Raw genomic sequence first — 19,211 nt, 5'->3', positions numbered from 1 at the left:
AATTTTAATTGTTCTGGCATTTTTACGAATGGCAATTAATCGTGAATAATCCACAGCTACCCTGTGATTAATCTGATTAAAATGTTTAATCTTTTGACAGCTCTAATTATTATAAATGCTAGATTCCCTTCAACATTGTGTACAAATTAAGAATATCTTGAAGGACAGATATAGCCGGGGGGGGGAAGGAAAAACAAGATAAATGCTAGGGATTTGAAAATACTGGATAAGGTGCACGTTTATACTCCGTCTGAGGTTGTTCAAATGATGCAAATTAATTATTGATAAATAAACCCTTAACCTTCTTCAAACCAAGTGCAAAACTGGGACCAAGGAGTGTTCTGAGATAAAGGAGAACACAAAAAGCAGATTGTATTCGCACTAGGGGGCGGGAATCACCAGTATATTCATTTTCACAACATTAATGTGACTTATCAGAGAGAAAGGAAATGATTTCCAGCCCAAGAAGCTAGACTTGATTTGACTGGAAAGAGAAGCAACATTCAATTTGAATAAATCCTAGTACTGTGTGAACATCACATGACCTTGACCACTTTAAATGGAACTACAATACCACATATCTGTCTAATTAATGCTACACTTGAGATCCGTCGTTTAATCTCGAGTTGATCGCACACTGTAAACGCATCACGACACTTAAACAAAATTACTCGCATACTGTAAACAGAACATTTTGTTTAACACTGGGTTTCAAATTGCTAAAGATACGGTGGGTTTACTTCAGATCCCCCCCCGAGGAGTGTACAGCTGACAGGAGATGAGCTGAAAAGAATGGCCGCTCTGAACGGAGACATGGAAAAAGACAGGAGGAAGAGGACAGATAACAAAAGGGAAGTAATTGGTTCTCATACGGTCGTGTCAAAAAGCTTGGCCATTTAATCCTGACAGGCCTGCACTGCTTGCGCATGCCTCCTGCACAGGCAGGCCAAGGAGTGGGGAAAGGAGGAATGAAGGGACAAAAGTATGACAGTCTTTCAGGAAGCACGCCGGAGGTCGGAAAATTCAGCAAACAGAGAAACCTCTCAACAGCAGGCTTGGCTGACTGGACTGCAGGTTTGGAGGTCAAAGAAAGGGAGAGGGAAGAGGAAGATACAGTCACAAAGAGATCACTACAGAAAGAAAGCAATGGCACAAACAAGTGTCTTCATAATCGTAGAGAGGTAGCTGGGAAAAAACCTGTTCGATATGCCAATCCCTTAACGGATAAGCAGGAATACTGCCAAGATCCCTCATATCATGTCTCCACCATGAGTGTGTGTGTGCGTGTGTGTGCGTGTGTGTGCGTGTGTGTGTGTGTGTGTGTGTGTGTGTGTGTGTGTGTGTGTGTGTGTGTGTGTGTGTGTGTGTGTGTGTGTGTGTGTGTGTGTGTGTGTGTGTGTGTGTGTGAGATGATGATGAAAAGGTGCTAAATTGAATTTCCACTGCAGATAAACCGCAATGATTCAGATTTTCCACTGAAACAATGAACTCGCACACACACACACACACACACACACACACACACACACACATCCTGCAGCTATCCTTTTAGGGACCCTACATCGACTTCCCTTCATTTGGACAACCGAACCAAAGCATTATCTGTCACTTGAACCAACCAGTTGCCTATGCATGCATTATCATTATGATGATGATGATGATGACACTTCTGAGCTTTCTGACTCATTCGTGTTTGGATAAAATTGGTGCTTTGTGGAAAAACTGAGCAACGGTTCACCTCTCACCACAACAATAACCCTGACATACAAGTAGACCTCACTGACCTGAGGATACGTCGACAGTTCACACATGGTTCCATCCAATCTGTCGGCGCTTGAGATGATCTGCGAGAGAAAAACAGGATGAATCAGGGAAATTCATGGGTGCAAAGTTTATGCAGAGTTAGAGTCTAGATACTAGATAAATAGATAGATAGATACATTTTCCACTGTCCTATTATATGATCTAGTGCTTTATTTGGCAGTTGTAATGTCTCCTCTTTAGGACAAAAAATTACTTGTGTAATGTTATGTTAAACATTTTATTTATTTATTTATTCCTGCTTTGATGTGAGGCCAGAGCTGTAATCAATGTCCAAAGTAGATTTAGTGGTACCAACGAAAGGTCTCTGGCACAAGAAAGCAAAGTTGTGAGTTCTTCTCCGGCCGCCAAGTCAAACATTTACAGAAATGTCATTATCTGATTGTCATAACATCGCAGAAATAACATACTGGACCTCTGAGCACTGTAATGGCAAATTCAATGTCTTTGTCTCAGAGCTACAGTTGCTCATCACCTTTTTCCTAACACAGAATACCAGGTCCTTTTGTGTATTCAAATTAGGATGTCTAGACTGAACTTGCACCTTCCTACAACATCCGCAGGGAGTCGGCTACCCGATACCTGCAGTAGACAAAGAGGTGTGAAAACACGGCCTGAAAAGGCAGACTCCTTTGTCTATTGGAGGAATGCGAAAGGAGAGTTGCTTCGGTATAAATGTTTCGGGTTAACTAACTCTAACCACTCGTGTGTAGATTTCTTTGCAAAGAAGATAAAACCTTGTCGGCCGGCAGAAGTCTCTATTACATTCTTCACCAGCAGCAGAGAATTTCCAGGATATTAATCTTTGACCTTTCTATATGAACGAGGACTTTGCCATGCAGTGTCAATTTTGTACCACTAACCTAGTAAGTCTCAACTAAGTCCACTCACAAGGACAACAAGAAAAAACAGTTTTATTTATGTCACAGACAGTAATTCAAAGCCACCAACTATTTCAGCAGTTACTGGAAGCAACAGGTTTACCAACTCATTAACTGAAATATGAGTTGGTGTTTTAAATGAGAGTGGGTCATATATTAAGCATCAAAACAACTCAGCTGGAACTGCAGTCTGGGGACCATGACCAGAAAAGGGTCAAATCATAACCAGGCAGAGTATTTATGAGAAATAGTCCCCGTTCAAATTACTGTAAACTGGAATGTTACCATAATCAGCACTGGCTGAGCCCCATATGAAGATCATTAAAAGTGACGATAGAAAGACTTCCAGGAACAGACAGAGCGGTGTGTAAATCTTTGTCACAAAGTGAACACACAAACGCAGATGAACAAACAAGAAACGCAGCGATGTGGGCAGCCACACACACACACACACACACACACACACACACACACAGCCAAGAAAAATTCCTACATGCTTATGTCTCGCACAGCGCTGACCACTAAAAACAGCTGATTTACGATATGCAAATTCTGCATCCTTCAAAACAAGTGACACATGTCACCTGATGAGTCACACAAGTCTCAACATAACATGAACGTAAATCAGAGTCAGCAGATGTCCCATATCCTGTTTTTCAAAGGGGCAAAAGCATCTTGTCTCCATATCATTTAATTATAATGCAGACTAGGGTTGTTATTGTTTTTCTTAATTCCTGTAAAGCCAGAGATTCTTGAGAGAGGTGGAGTTTAGTTTCAACAGTGTGTCTTTGTGGGGTTTGGACTTACATATTTGCCATTGGAGGGCTCTCCAGGAGGAAGGGACCCAGGACTGAGGACGGGCGAACTTGCTGGACTGCACAGCTCAGGGAAGGGGTTTGGGATGGCCGGGAGAGACGACGTCCTCAGTTGCTGCTCCTCCTCCTGCAACCTCCTGAACAATGGGCACAGGACAAAGGAACAGGGTTCAGAAAACTGCTTGTAGGGTCAAATCCAAGCACTTTTCAAGCACTTTCAATGACCATTTACTGTAAACATTATAGCACTATTAATATATACAGCTATGAATATCCTTCTACACTTAAATTTAACAAACTTCAACGGATAGGAGTAAATAAATGATATGGTGAACATGAAATATGGTATTTTTTTGTCTTTTATATGCATTACATCAAGATAAATACTGTAAATAAACAATAAATCAGTAAATCACAAATGCATACAGTGCATATTCAAAATGATTACTACTTTTTAAAAATCACATTAAAAGAAATTGTACTTTGAAATTGCAAGTTATTATGTTTTTATGTCCACAATATGTCTTCTTTTATTCATCGAATAAGAAAACTACTACTCCACTAGTCATTTATTATGAAAGAAAATTACAGTAGTTCAAGCAATTTATATTTAAAAAAAAAAAAAATCCAAGCACTTTACAAACCTTGAAAACTTTCAAGGATTTCAAGTAACTTGTGAACCCTGTACAATGGTGACAGGAAAGTGATTTACCAGTTTGCTGATAACAATATACAGTATTAACAGTAGCTTAAATTCATGCCCTGGAACATAGACCCTTAAAAAGTGAGACAGGAAAAACTTTGAAATCACCCGATCTCTTGTCAGCATCTGTCGCCTTATGAGATATGACCGGGAGAGAGTTAGAATTAATAAAGCATCGCTGTACAGTAACCCTGCTCATGTCTGTTTCTGTCTGATCTACCCATAATGAACAGTCTCCCAGCAAGTGGAAATCACAGACCCCTGCAGCCTGTTAGCAAATTTTCTGCAATATTTATCACACATCAATATTGAATAAGGACATCACTTTTAAGTCCTCTTTTTTTTTCCCAGGCACATACAGCGTACACTTGTGGCCCAAAGAAGAAAAAATGATGATTTGACAGTTCAACATAAACTTTTGAAGAGTCTTTTTTAAAAAAAAAAAAAAAGAGGAAAAAAAAAAAATGGCATGTCATTTTGTGAAATATTAAATCAGAGAGAATCAGTGCCACAGAGAGGCTTCCTCTATCACACTGCGTCTCTCTGTGGAAGCCAGCGAGTTCAAAAGGGAACGGGCCTTTGATGTCGTCCCATCTAAGCTGGAGAACAGGGTTATCCAGAGGTCAGCACTGAATAATAAGAACTTCAGAGCCTGTGTCTGTGAGAGAGAGAGAGAGAGAGAGAGAGAGACCGACAGAATACTCCATTACCTGATTACCCCTCTTCCGTTTCTGTCATAAAAAGGCGAATAACAGAAGCCGACAGCAGCTCTGCTCTGAAGGCATCTTTGTATGTGCAGCATGTATGCAACTGTGCTTCTCTTTCCTCAGTTTCTGTGTGTGTGTGTGTGTGCGTGTGTGCCCACATTTGACAGCGCATATACCACGATACCCTCAAAGAGAATATGTTTAAATTCAGAGAGACTTGGATTTGGTGCTAAAATAAATGAGACCATTTAACTTTCTCGTGCTGCTGGTGTCGTTTGAAACAAAGAGGGAGTGACAGGGAGGAATGGGTCATTCAAAGGCTACAGATATACGGAGCAGGGGAGGAAACAATTATTGAGAGGGTGTGGAGAGATGACTGTTACAGTGAGAGGCGACTTTTCCAGAGTGAGAGAAAAGTTCTGCATGAGCGGCTGTGCATATAAAAAATGTATGAGGTCGGGGTGAGTTTCAGCTCACGGGTTAACGCCGCTCTGTAAAAGTATTTGCGTACATGTCGACGTGACCACAAATACTTTCACAGAAACGTGCGTCACTCTTTGGTGAGCACGTTTCTGATCATGATTTGTGGTCATGTCGACATGTACATGTACAATTACTACTACTACCGTAGACTCGTTTAGACATTTCATGTACAAATACATAGAGATCCTTCTAAACACTTAGAAATTATCTTTTCTAGCTTCCTTTGTCGATTCTTAGTTTGTGAGGTGCAACACACGGATCAGTCCTGGGACCGCTCCTATTCTTTACTGTGTATACACAGCATCGGCTATCTGATTAACAGTCAAACGTTAGTCATCCATCACCATGTGGTGAACATTATCGATGTTTTCTTGGATGTCCGGACCTTGGGTCATCTTCAAAAAGCTCTCGCAAACCCCTCTTGAATATTGGTAACACCACAGAGCGGGAGCGTGTTCATCTTTCACTGGGCAAATTGTTGTTTATGTCACTGTAGGACTCATATTATACCCTATTTCTCCAGGTTAAACTAGTTCCCTGGTGTCCTAATGAACATGTCTGTGACATGCTTTGGTCAAAATACCATAAGGATGAAGCACCACAGAAAGTTCAATCACCCTGCCAAAACAGCCCTGTTCAGAACGCTCTGTTTAATAGTATCTCTTTAAAAAAAAAAAAGTAAAACAAAACTTAAGGGACAGGAAATGGCTTCAGCCACAGAGGCTACTGGGAGCTAACAGCAGTTAGCATTTGGAAAAGTGATAATTTGCAGGCTCTCGCAGGCACATTGCCATCATATGTAACATGTATCCACTGGACAGATTAATCCTCTGAGTTTGTGTAGGACTCTGTGCTGCACTGTGGAGCCAAGAATAGAACTTTTTGCGGACTTTTTAGACTTCCGGTTTTCGGATACCGTTGCCCTCGCCAGCACTCTCGCATCTTTTACAGACAAAGCGGAGCTCCGCAAGACCAATTCCAGGTATTTAGCGCATTGTGACGTCCCAATGAGTGCGGAAGTCAACATCGCACACAAAAACATGAGTGAGTTTCATCTTTTTTCACACTTTGTCGTCTGATAGGACCTCCAGAGTCCCAAATATAAGGATTTTTAAATGATGAAAAAGTTGATTTTGCATAATATGGGACCTTTAATGGCTCTTACCAACTGAGATAATGAAATGTACAAAGTCAATTATGTATCCGTGTATACTGCGAGAACACCCACCTGACAGCGAGGATGTGCATAGGCTGTGACCGTCGCAGGCCAGCTTGAGGTGAGTCTGCCAGTGTGGAGGAGGAGGAAGGATCCGCGGGGACTTGGCATGGCGCATGTGGCTGCTGACCCTGCCGTTGGTGGTTAAGCTGTGTGTGAGGATGATGATGATGATGATGATGGGGATGGTGTGATGACGTGGACTGTCCGTTGTGTAGTAGTGGGGTAGACTCTGTCTGGTGGCCACTGCAGGTGGAGTAGAGGCTCTCCAGCGAAGAGTTCATATCATTCACCAGGGCCTCGAGATCAACGTCATCTTCTGCTAAAGTATGAGAGAAAGAAACCGCGTCAGAGGCTCAGTATTGAGGCAGGAGCAGAAAGTGGGAAACTTGGACAGAAACTGAGACACAGTTAAGCACAATAAAAGGAAAAATACTGCTTGTGATGTTGTGGCACACAAAGAGGCAAACATCTGTGAATATTGTTGGGACTTTCCCCTTTCGATTTCAGTTTCTCTATCATTTCAGTGGGGCCAGGATTTAAACTCTTGACCTCACTTCACACCACCTGTTCAAAAAAAATTAAATACTGGCACACACACACACACACACACACACACACAACCAGTTTTTCCAGTGCTCAATCAGCTCGACTACGTCGACGACTCATACTGTGCTGCCCTGTGTGCGTCAAATCTCCAGGGGAAACGGGCACAAGCACAAACCTGCCCATAACACTTCTCAGCTCTCACCATACTGTGTTCACAGTGAAGGCAACGGAGCTGTACGCATCTGATTTTCCTTTGCCGCGTGAATGTATCAAACATTCTGCTTTTAAACGTCTTAAAAGTTGGACAAGGAATTATTTTTCAGAGGAGGAATCCATCCTCAAAGCCCCTGTGAGAACCTCAAGGTAGATTTAAATTCATGAAGTGAATTTTTTACAGCCGACTCGGGAGCAAGTTGTATCAAAGTTTTAAAAAGGGAGCTTGACTGAAGGGATGCTCTCTCTTAATTACAGTCTTGTGTTTTAATAATTCTTTGTGATGAAAAAAACAGTTATTTATGTCTTGAGATCATGATCAGATGTCTAAGTCCAAATCCAACCACTGTACTGCAGGACACAATATGACCACTAGGGGTAGACAAAATGCAATTGTATGGGGAGAGAGCTGATGATGTAATGTGAAGGAGTCCTAAACAGAGACAATATAAGGACAGGGCTTCACATTAAAAGAACATTATTTATAAGGAGGTCATGGACATAGTCATATTTTTATTTCAACTAAAGGTTGAGAATCATCTGATCAGACAAAATCTTTATTTTGACATTTAAATTGCTAAACTGACAGCTGATTTTCTCAGTGTGAGGTGTAATACAGTTTTATTAATTCTTATTTCCTTTACAAAAGTTCAACATGTACAAAAAAAGCCTACTCGCACAACTCTCTTCATCGCGCCCTTTTCTCTGAAATCCAACGAAGCAAATGTGTGATTTATGACTCGATTAACTTTGCCACAGGTGAGTGTGTTGCTCAGCAGAAAGCCGACTAAAGGAAACATCAGTCTTAAAGGCACCGGAAGCCACGGGGTTAGCGGGAGGAGACTAGTTAACAAACCCAGTCCAACATTGCTCCCTACTAATCCTGAATTGACACCTTTGAGGAGCTTTTCCTGAAATCATGTCAGGCAGCTGTATCCCAGGTTGTTAATCTGTGGGTATTAATAGCAACAGGTAAGCTGGAGCAGTGACAATAACCTGAGGAGCTAAAGGGCTACATAGAACAGGACAAATACATACAACATTATAAGGCCATAAACAAGGATAAGGACAGAGTGAGACTCCTTTAAGATGAGATGCTGGGATAGAACAATGAAATATCTTGCTTTTTTTTTTTTCAGAAAAACAAAAAACTAATTCTGTTATTAAATATGCGCTCAATATTTGCTCCGAGGATTAAACAGAACCCTCATCAAATGTCAGCAAAATGATCCATTATGACGTTTACCCTGAACACATCATCACATGCTCGTCATGTTCATTCTCACTAGGTGAGACACGCGCCCTGGAGCTAGGGAGAGATGTTTCGACATAAATTGTACAGGGGGACAGGCAGAGCTGTTTGCGTCACCTCAACACTCACGCATCGATGCAGCATTTGTGCGTCACTAAAAGTCATATGATCGCAATCCCCTGTCACAAGACAAACATGTCATGCACCTGGGTGTAAGGTTAAGTGATCGATGATGCGCGCAGCATGGACGCAGGCCCGGACGCACACACACACACAGACTTTAAACTCATTCAGATTTGGAGGACACAGACCCGGCAAAGAAAAAAACAAACAAAAACAAACTTTTTGCCAACCAAATACACAGCGGTCACAGCATGTCTGGCATTACTATATTACACAGCTTTTAATTAGATCCACAGATGACAGAGCAGATGACGGCAAGAATTCGTTGCTTGCTCAATGACACTAAAATGCTCTCCGCGCACTGTAACGCCATGTGCCAAGCAAAGTAGTTTACACAATAAGCTGTACTTTGAAACAGATCTGGAAAGTTTAGATAAAAAACAAAAAGAACGTATCATCACTACAGTATCTTACATACAAAAAAACATGATTTATTGAGCTGGGACAATATGATAAACCACCTTGGTGTTTAAAATCCTTTGTGGACTAGCCCCTGCTCCACTACAGGAGTTTATAAAAACAAAATAAAATCAAAAGAGGTCAACCAGGGCAAGTCCTCTCAAACTTGGAATACAATGCCCACTGTTATATGTGTTGTGCTCACCCTCAGCTCATTTAATAAACATCTAAAATCATGGTCAAAACTGCAGCCCCACAATCTGACATAAACTCACCAGGTTCTCTCCTGTATTCTCTCTTTTCTTATGTGTACTGTATTATAACTTACATGTGCGTGTTTGTAAAAATTATCATTAATGCACTTTAAAGGTCCCATATTAAACCCTATTTCTCCAAGTTTAACTAGTTCCCTGGTGTCCTCATGAACATGTCTGTGATGTGCTTTGGTCAAAATACCATAAGGATGAAGCACCACAGCAGTTCAATCACTCTGCCAAAACAGCCCTGTTCAGAACGCTCTGTTTAGTAGTATCTCTTTAAAAAAACGAACCTTAAGGGACAGGAAAAGACATCAGCCACAGAGGCTACTTGGGGCTAACAGCAGATAGCATTTGGAAAAGTGATCAATTGCAGGCTCTAGCAGGCACATTGCTGTCATATATAACATGTATCCACTGGACAGATAAATCCTCTGAGGCTGGAAGTTTGTGTAGAACTCTGTGCTGCACTGTGGAGCCAAGAATAGAACTTTTCGCGGACTTCTGGTTTTCGGATACCGTTGCCCTCGCCAGCACTCTCGCGTGTTTTACGGACAAAGCACATTGTGACGTCCCAGTGAGTGTGGAAGTCAACATCGTGTGTTTTATCTCCTGTACTTAGACTGAGGAGGAGCACAAAAACATGAGTGAGTCATCTTTTTTCACGCTTTGCAGACTGATAGGGCTTCCAGAGTCCCAAATATAAGGATTTCAATTACAAAAAAAATATATATTTTGCATAAAATGTTTTTAAAATACACTGTTTCTCATCCTGCCACACATAATCGGAACTCTGCTGCTGTAAGAAGAGGAGCGAGCCCTCCCTGGAGCATCAGCTGAGGCAGCATCCTTGAACAAGCAAAGGCAGACTGACTTTGATCCGTCTGAGCTGTTAAAGACGAAATACTACTCCTGTGCCCAGGATGATTAGGGCATTGAATTTTATACAAATGGAGGTATAAATAAAAATGATATGTCACATTATTACACACACGCAGTATGGTTTAGCTATGTTAAACAATAACTTCTTAACTGCTTCAAGCTTGCTCTCCCATCGATCAATCCATCTCCTTTTATACATTTTGGCTTGAACTCGGGAGATGTCGGAGCTAAAGGACAACACTGACATTATTGTTCTCACTTCCCCATTGTTTCATTTCTCCCATGGCTGGAGTTCATTCATGTGCTCCCTCCTTTCCCCCGGACATGTTTACAAAGAGCCTCTAACTGGTTAAATTAGGGGGAAAATTAGCCCAAGCTTCTCCTATTGTCTGAGCCTCGCTAAATACAGTATTAACCAACTGTAAAACCATAGTCATATCTGCCAAGTGTCTGCATGAAATCTGTCTTGAACATTTCCGATCATTAAACAGCGAGACAAGGGCCAAACAAGGCCATTGTATTGATGGCAGATCCATATGGCTCTCCCTAATCCTGGAATGTGCTCTATGCATTCTTCATTAAGTCCTGCTTGTTAAAAACAAAAAAAAAGGGAGGGGTTACCGTCTGAGAGCAGTGTGACGATGCATGTGTGTGGAAAAAGGGGCGAAGCCCGGGAAGTATGATGAGGTGACAAAACAGCTACATTTCAGCAGATTTCCTCCTGCATACACAGTGCCCTACCCTTTTCTTTAGCCGGTGTTAAAGAGACCCATTCTTTGAGGGAATGTGGCCCCTTGGTGTTTTGTCTCTGCGCGTGTATGCCCGTGCAATGTATGTGCAACTGGCATGTCGCACAACAACCGAGGCTGGGAGCTTCATTTCCAGACCAAAGATCATGGCTGGTCGACCCCTCCAGAGCCATGCTGCTAGATCACTGCACTGCATTGGTACCATTGATGGGTTTCGTTGCCTAGCAGCGACACTACAATATCACCACCGCCACCAAAACAGAGCGGTGCAAAGGTTAATTTTGGCTCGGTCATTATACGAGGCAGCAGCTTCTCTTCCTGGGGTCCCATTTCTTCCCTTTGACGGGAAAGAAGTGAATACCATAGATCCACAGGGTTGCCCACAGACATTATGAATTCTAAAAAATCCATAATGTTATGGCCTAATTACATTTTACAACTTATAGCTTACCTTTTAAGACAAACCTAAAGTCTTATCTCAGTACAAACACATGAAACAGTGGCAGTGGTTATATACAAATAAAGCATTAATAGGTTTATGTATGTTGGTGCTTTATATATTTATATATATAAAAAAACTAGTGCTAACGGTGTCAACGCGCGCTAACGGTGTCACCGTTAACGCACGTTAACGCATGCCGCGTTTCCACGACGACTGACCGGAAAAAGACGCGCGTGACGTCATGTTTACGTGACTCTGGGTTGTTAAAATGAGCCTCTAAAGTAACGCTAAACTTTAAAAACAGAGGCACACGTACGCAGGACACAGGCACACTGGTTATTTGTAGCGCTGTTCTTTTTTCGTTTAATAAACAGACCGCTCCAGTTCCACTGTAGGCGCGCTAACCGGCGCTAAAAGGAGCTAATGCGGCTAATGGAGCTAACTGGTAAACATGACATACGTAAACATGACGTCACGCGCGTCGTTTTCCGGTCAGTCGTCATGGAAACGCATCATGCATTAACGTGCGTTAAGCTAGTACCCAGCACTAAAAAAACATGTAAGTAACTGGCGGTTGCATTACAGTCCGATAAAAAATAAAAGGCTGAGTTCAGTTTAAAACAAGTTCAGTATTGACAACAAGTATTATCATGTTGCTAAAAAAGCACCAGAGGTACTGGTTTCAAATTTAGATCATAGGAATTGTGCTTCAGGAACTCAGAACTCAGAACATTACCTACGGTCTTTTTCTGTAAATACAACATCGTTTCAAGAGACTTCATCCTTAGGAATCATGAAGGGAATAAACCGAACAATCTCCAAACACAAGAAGAGAAAGAAGATGCAGACGAAAATAGCGTCAGCGAATGTCAGCACAAGAGACATTCGGGACTATGCTATTATTATTTTCACAAAGTAGAATATTGGTTGTATACACAAAAACACAAGGGTGCCGTTTTGAGATTTTCCAACTCTGGAACTCATAGCATATTTTTGTGCTCACAGATACGTTTAAAAACTTAAGCAGATTTGTGTATTTGGCCTCTAAAATACTGCTGGACAGGGCAAAGTCCAACTCCTCCATGACACAGGCAGCACTGTATCATTTTGCTCATGTTTTTATTTATTTACTGTTGCTGATATTTTGGCTGAATTTTGTCAGATTGCTTGCAATATTTTGTGTCTTTTTAACTGCTGCTGAACTGGACTAACCAGGACTGGACTGGACTGGACTCACCTGGGCTCATCAGTCAGGCTCCCGACACAAAAAAAAAATCCTTGTTTTGCATCCAAAATACTGTTACTTTGATAGTGCAAGCAAAACTGTATCTCAGTCTAAGTCATCAATATTCATGTGCCCTGCTCTCATCCTCCCGTGTTCCCTCCATCCCCCGACTGATCCTGAAAAAAATGACAATGTAATTTATGCTTCATTTATTTCCCATGCCAGGGCCAAGCATTCTAATTCATTCACCGGGTCCTTGCAGACTATCTCCCCCCCCACACACACACACTCCCATGCTGAGCCAATATTGTACTTCAATCTCATGCTCCGATTGTCACGGATGAACGCTGCATGGCACAATTAGATAGACGGCGTAATTAGGATGGCACCCTGTGTCCGTGCAGATCACTCTTTGAACTGCTCAAATGTTTACAGCGGAAGAGACCCAAATATATATTATCTCTCCTGACCCACCCCACCCCCAAACCCAGGGGAGGGTAATGAGAAGCAAACTGCTGGTTTGCATTGTACTGAGATATGACACACACACACACACACACACACACACACACACACACACACACACACACACTATCACTTTCACTCTCTCAGGTATGTATATGCCCCTTTAGCAAAGTATAAAAATAAACGTAGTGAGACGGGTATATAACAAGTTTTATGTTACATGAGGTCAAAGTCCTAGCAGTGTGCACTATTGCCCACTACATGAAATCATGTGTAATTTGAGGCCAAATACACATCTCTGTCTGTGTCACGTAACACACAAACACACATACACAAAGACACGCACGTACACATACACATGTATATGTACACACACTGTGTACAGGATGTAGACAACCAACCTTGATGGTTAGGAGAACTCCGATTGACTGATTGCTGGAAGGTCGGACCAATCAGATCAGCTTGCCGGTGATTGGAGGACCGGTCTATATTGTCTGGCTGAGAGAGAGAGAGAGGCGAAAAAAAAACAAAGAAAAATAAATGTGAATTTAATTACAGATGCATCACATTTACAAGAAAAAAGTAATCCAAATATTTATTTTGTTTTATTTTAGGGAAACTAAAGCAGGTTTTCAACAGGGCCATGTGCTTATACCTGTGGAAAATACAATGTGATCATGCAAATCAATTTGTGGGATCATTTCAAATGCAAACCAGACAATAGAAGGGTTCTTAATGATTAATGGTTGTTTGAAATTAGAAAAAAAAACAGCTGTGGTCTGAGCAGCTGACAGTGTAACATGAGAGGCAGCTCTGGCCCTCGGCACTGCTTGAATGTTGCATGTGTAGTGTACATAATGAATCAGGCAGAATGTTTTTTTTTCTTTTGGGAAATAAAAAACAGGTCAGAAAACACACAACAAAAAAAGAAAAACTAGAGCAGAAATGGTCGATACACCAGAGAGCAAAGACAAACACATGATGGAATTAAGCGTAACATAGTCAAAGAGGTGAAACGGAGATAACCTCGCCACAAACGGTGTGTGAACACGGTCAGGTGTGTGTACAGTAGAAAATACTGTTTCAGGACAGCATCCTGCTCTGACCCTTGTTACACATTTTCAACACAGGCCTCAACACAGTTGTAAACATATTTGATTTTGACGTGTGTAACAAGTACGAGGACAATTTATCCTTTCTTATACAGTATGTGTGTGTGTGTGTTTGGATGTGGTTTTGTGTGTCACGCAGGGTCTAGCAGCAGGAGTGGGAACAGCACGTACCGAGACAGACGACTGTGTTCAGAAAACAACTCTGCTACCGAGTCCACGTCTCTCTAACACTGCAGACCTCCACTGATGCTGTAATAAAAGCTGCTGGCAAAGCCGGGCTCTTTTACGTCATTTACTCTGATATAATCTTCTTTTTTTTTTTTTTTGTCTTGCCTTTTGTCAGTTTGATTATCTTTTGTTGCTTCCCGGAATAGAAACCAGAAAAAAAAAAAAAAGGTCCATGTACCTATCGTGCAGGTCTTTGGACTCACAGTGAAGTTTATTTAGAGTATGAAGTGAAAATGTATTTAATGAAGCTGATCTAGGCTCTGCTTAATCTCACATAGTAAGTTAAGAATGGGAATTCTTCAGCTGAGTTGTACCCATTTGCCCCTGAACAATATTTAACACTGTTTAAACAGCTGGCCTTGCTTCATGCATTGGCATGTTTCCTTTGACACGCACGCACGCACGCACGCACGCATGAACACACGCACGCACGCACGCACACACACAGACAGATAGAGAACAGAAATGCTACAGCTTTGTCCCATTTAATTAAATAAACCCAAAGCATTGACATTGTTACTTTCCACTCAGGTTTTAGGAGGTTTCAAGTGAAGTTTATATTAGATTTTCCTCCTTGCAGCCGACTACTATAACAACATTATGCTACAGTACCCGCGTTAAAGTTGAGTCGAGTCAAGCCGCTTTATTTTTTACCCGTAGGTCGCTCTTTTTGTTTCACATCCTTGAACAAACACCTACAGACAACACAGACGTGACAATGAAAAGTATTAAGAGTAAGTTGCAAAAAAGATGATAAACGCAAACTCCCACTACGAGACTCACTAAATTCATAATAACTAATAAATAACTGAACAAATATTAGAATAAATAAATACTAAAATGTGGAATAAAAGGTAGAAAAAAACTGCTGGAAGAGATTAACTGTAATCTGTCGATTATTTTCTCGATTAATCCTTTGTTCCCTAAAATGTCAGAAAATGTTAAAAAAAAAAACGATGATCTGTGTTTGTCAAACCTGGAAATGAATGGTGATGTTCTTGAATGTCTTGTATTTGTCCACAAACCAAAATGATTCAGTTTTAATGATTGTGAAAAATTCACATTTAAGAAGCTAAAACAATCAGAAATCTCGTTTTAATAATGAACGATTAGCGACGATCAAAATAGCTGACGATTCGTTTAGTAATCGACTAATAATCCAAATTAATCGGGTTCAGCCCTAGGTAACAGATGAGCTCAATTAGCACCTGTGGCATCGAAAGCACCTTTACTGACTACGCGTGCGGAGCGCTTTAAAAAGATGTGGCTGAATATTTTGGGAATATAAAATCCACACTTCTGCAAAAAAAAAAATTATCTTTCATGTTCAGGGCGTGAGATCTTCTCTGGCGTCTCTACCGATCAGGCTTAAGCGGATGCACACTGTCGGTATATGGGTCTGTCCACAGCTCCCCCACGCCCCTGTGTCTCATCATCAACAACTAATCCAACCACATCTTATCATTCGCTTTATTGTCTGGAGTTCCAGACGTCTTTGTTGGGTAAAAAAGAAAAACAGATCTGCCTTCTTAATGGGGATAACCCATTTAAAAAAAAAAAAAAGGCAATAAAACAACTACCACTCCGTTTGCTACTACCTCGTCATCGACACACACCGTCTGGGTGTCCAGACTGTGACTGATCCATAACCAGTCACCCAGGCTAAGTCGACCCAAGTCGGTGTGTGTGTGTGGGGGTGTGTGTGCGTGTGTGTGTGACAGAATGGTCAGAGTTTCAGCTCCACTGAGCTCGAACTCTTTCACACCTCATACTGGTCTTGAATGCTGCTTTGCATGGCTGTCTGGACGTAAATGAGATAACTCAAACACACACACACGCACGCGCACACACGCACGCACACACACACATCGTAAAGCCCTAAAGAAACTTAAAAGAACACCTGTATCCCTTTTGTGGATTTTACCAACAAAAGTCCAGAAACCCAGACAGCCTTTGGTGCCTCCATAGACAACTCACAGACTGTTAACACTGGGTTTTTCCCTAATCCTATAGATGCTCGACATTTAGCAAAAAAAAAAAATTCCCTGCCATGTCAGTGGCCACTGGGTCATAGGTTTACTGAAACCCATAAGTGTGAGACAACAAAGCGCACATAGAGGTTCTCTTACATTTCCTCATCCTGGTTCTCTGTCTCTCTCATTCTTTTACACACAGACACAAAAGCACATGTGCATGCGCACACACACACACACACACTTAAGAGCGGTCACCATGGACCATTAGACCAAGTTTTGACAAGGAGCATAAGGGCCCCTTCATATTGATGAAGTTGAAAGAGGTTTGAGGGTTTGGTTTTTAAAAGGGGTCAGTGGAGGACCAAAGACTAAGGTTAAGGCCTTGAAAGTGAGACAGACACAAAGGTCTGAAGGTTCCACCTCAAACAAGAGGGAAAAAGACAGAGACACATGTCAGAGTTTTGCTTTTTCGAAAAGGTCAGACCGAGGTTAAATGTTATGACCGGGAGTGAATCAACAACTTGCTGAGAGCAGCTGAGAACGGACTCAATCTATACAAATAATTGGAGTTTTAAAACATAACAGTGTTCTTTCCATTACTGTTAGAGTCACATAAAACTCAATATTCTCAGAAAGCTTCTAAAATATGGAAATCTTACTGAGATTTAGATTCCACAATTTGCTTCTGGCACACATCGCTCTTGCCGACAGCATCTGTGGATAGTTCTGTTCTGAACACCAGAGGAAGTGGAAATCCCTTCTTACATAATTAACAAGAATGAGATCAAGGGGTCACGCTTTCATGTGTCCGCTCTGAAGCTCAGTTTGTCTGTTTGTTTAGACAGTAGAGATTCAGCCGGAGCAGCACAGCTGAGCTGAGGTAAAGCAAAGGCGACTGCGCGTCTTTCGAAACACGGGGATCGACCCCTTTTCAGGAGAGCGAAACATTAAACATTATGAGCCGGTTAATCATTAATCATGTTAAACCTCTAACGGCTCCACGTGAGGTCAGCGGAGATATGAATGTTTGCAATCTCTATCTTTATTTGTTATTATTCATGTATTTATTCTGGTCATTCACTAGCATTTTAGGGCGCTTTCACACCTATAATTTGATTGCTTTGGTCTGCACCAGTCAGAAAAATGTTACAATGTAGCAAACCGACATGGGTATGGTTTGCTTTCACATATGCAGAGTTCTAAACCAACCAAAATAGACCGCGAAGACCATCGGCACCAGAACCGGACAAACGATTTCCACCGGGCAGACACTGGGCAGAGGACGGTGCAAAAACGCGCCGCTGACGTTTCGTGACACTCACACTCCCGGTGGGAATTCGGGGTTATCCTGTATCTCAACTCATACCCATAGCGTTTCGTCCGATTTGGTTTGGTTGCTTTCACACCAGAGGAACCGTACCAAAGTAGGGCGGATCAGAGACCAACCCTTCAGGCAGGTCCTGGACCGGTTGATTTGGTGGGCACCAAACGTGAAAGCGCCCTCTAAAGCCCAATTTATACTCCTGCGTAAAGTGCCCTACGAAGGTTACGCAGAGCCCTCTGCGTCGACACAAAGGCTGCCGGAGAGCCTCTGCGTCATCTCCGGCTGCACAAAATATTTTTAAGTGTTCGTCACTCTGTCGAGGGACAACGGAGATGGCAAGGGCTGCGATTGGTCCTCAGGACAGGCCGAGCTACTCTGCTCTGTGCCGGCCACAGTGCGCACCGAGCGTACACAGAGGCGGAGCTGATCACCGCCGACAACGTCACTACCAAACTATAAATACGTCATATCTTAATACACACAGCACATGTTTAGACTCTAAATGGCCAATTTCTCGCCTTCAAATTATCTTAAAACTGCGTTTCGTGACACAGAAAAGTGAGAAACGGCCACTGTTTCAATGTTATTCCGCTTCCACAGTCTTTCTCTCTCTGACGCCATTGCTCACTGTAGCCAAAAGCACAACAACCTTGCGTAGCGACCCCTACTGATCGGGTGGGAAAGTGCAGCGTGTATCCATCACCGCGATGGAGAAGTATGAAGGCTCGCGAGGTTACCGACATATTTGTCATTTCAAGACCAATACTGATCAGTACTGATTCCCATCACTAATACAGAGGGAGTTGCGTGTAGCCGATGGGCTTCATCAGCATATTGTGAATGGACATTTTAGTCTAATTAAAAGTTACCCCCTAAAGCTGCACATGCATAATATGTAGCACTGTCAGTGTAAAATAGCTGAATAAATGCCTGCTAGTGGTTATCAGCGGTTAGTATACAAAAGTAAAACATGTTGGGATGTCCCACGCCCAGGACTGAGACAAGTTTAGACACCTGCTTCAGCCCGTGATTGCAGAGACACATTTGTGATGCACTTTAAGATAGGCTGCAGCTAGCCCATGACTGAACAGGAAAAACTGATTCTGGTGCATCACATGAAGGATCATGAAAACTGAAAGTGATGACAGGTGGAGCCAAAGTAGCTTTAACATCGCCTCCACACAGACCCCGGGGTTGTTGTGATTGTATCCTCTTAGAAATACAATGAAATGTGTAATATTATTCACACAGCAAAAGATCAAGTGAAAACAAATGACCAGTTAAAGCTCTAACAATCGCGCAATCTGTGGCAAACTCACCAAGAAACTT

General features: G+C 42.0%; 1 protein-coding gene across 2 annotated transcripts in view; it reads right to left on the bottom strand.

The window, feature by feature from the left end:
- Positions 1-19,211, bottom strand: part of grb10b (growth factor receptor-bound protein 10b) — a 63,463-nt gene that overhangs the window by 29,715 nt on the left and 14,537 nt on the right. The window contains exons 3-5 of one of the 2 annotated variants that reach the window (XM_083900965.1): positions 13,644-13,740; positions 6,639-6,948; positions 3,510-3,654 (exon numbers count right to left, since the gene is read on the bottom strand). In XM_083900965.1, the coding sequence (XP_083757091.1) occupies positions 3,510-3,654; positions 6,639-6,948; positions 13,644-13,740 (552 nt within the window). Of the gene's footprint in view, positions 1-1,784; positions 1,845-3,509; positions 3,655-6,638; positions 6,949-13,643; positions 13,741-19,211 lie in introns of those variants that run through there. The other variant, XM_083900966.1, reaches the window with a different exon arrangement.

Source organism: Microchirus variegatus, assembly GCF_963457635.1.
Source record: "Microchirus variegatus genome assembly, chromosome: 1".
Classification (NCBI taxonomy): domain Eukaryota; kingdom Metazoa; phylum Chordata; class Actinopteri; order Pleuronectiformes; family Soleidae; genus Microchirus; species Microchirus variegatus.
This window is presented reverse-complemented; position numbering and strand designations above follow the sequence as displayed.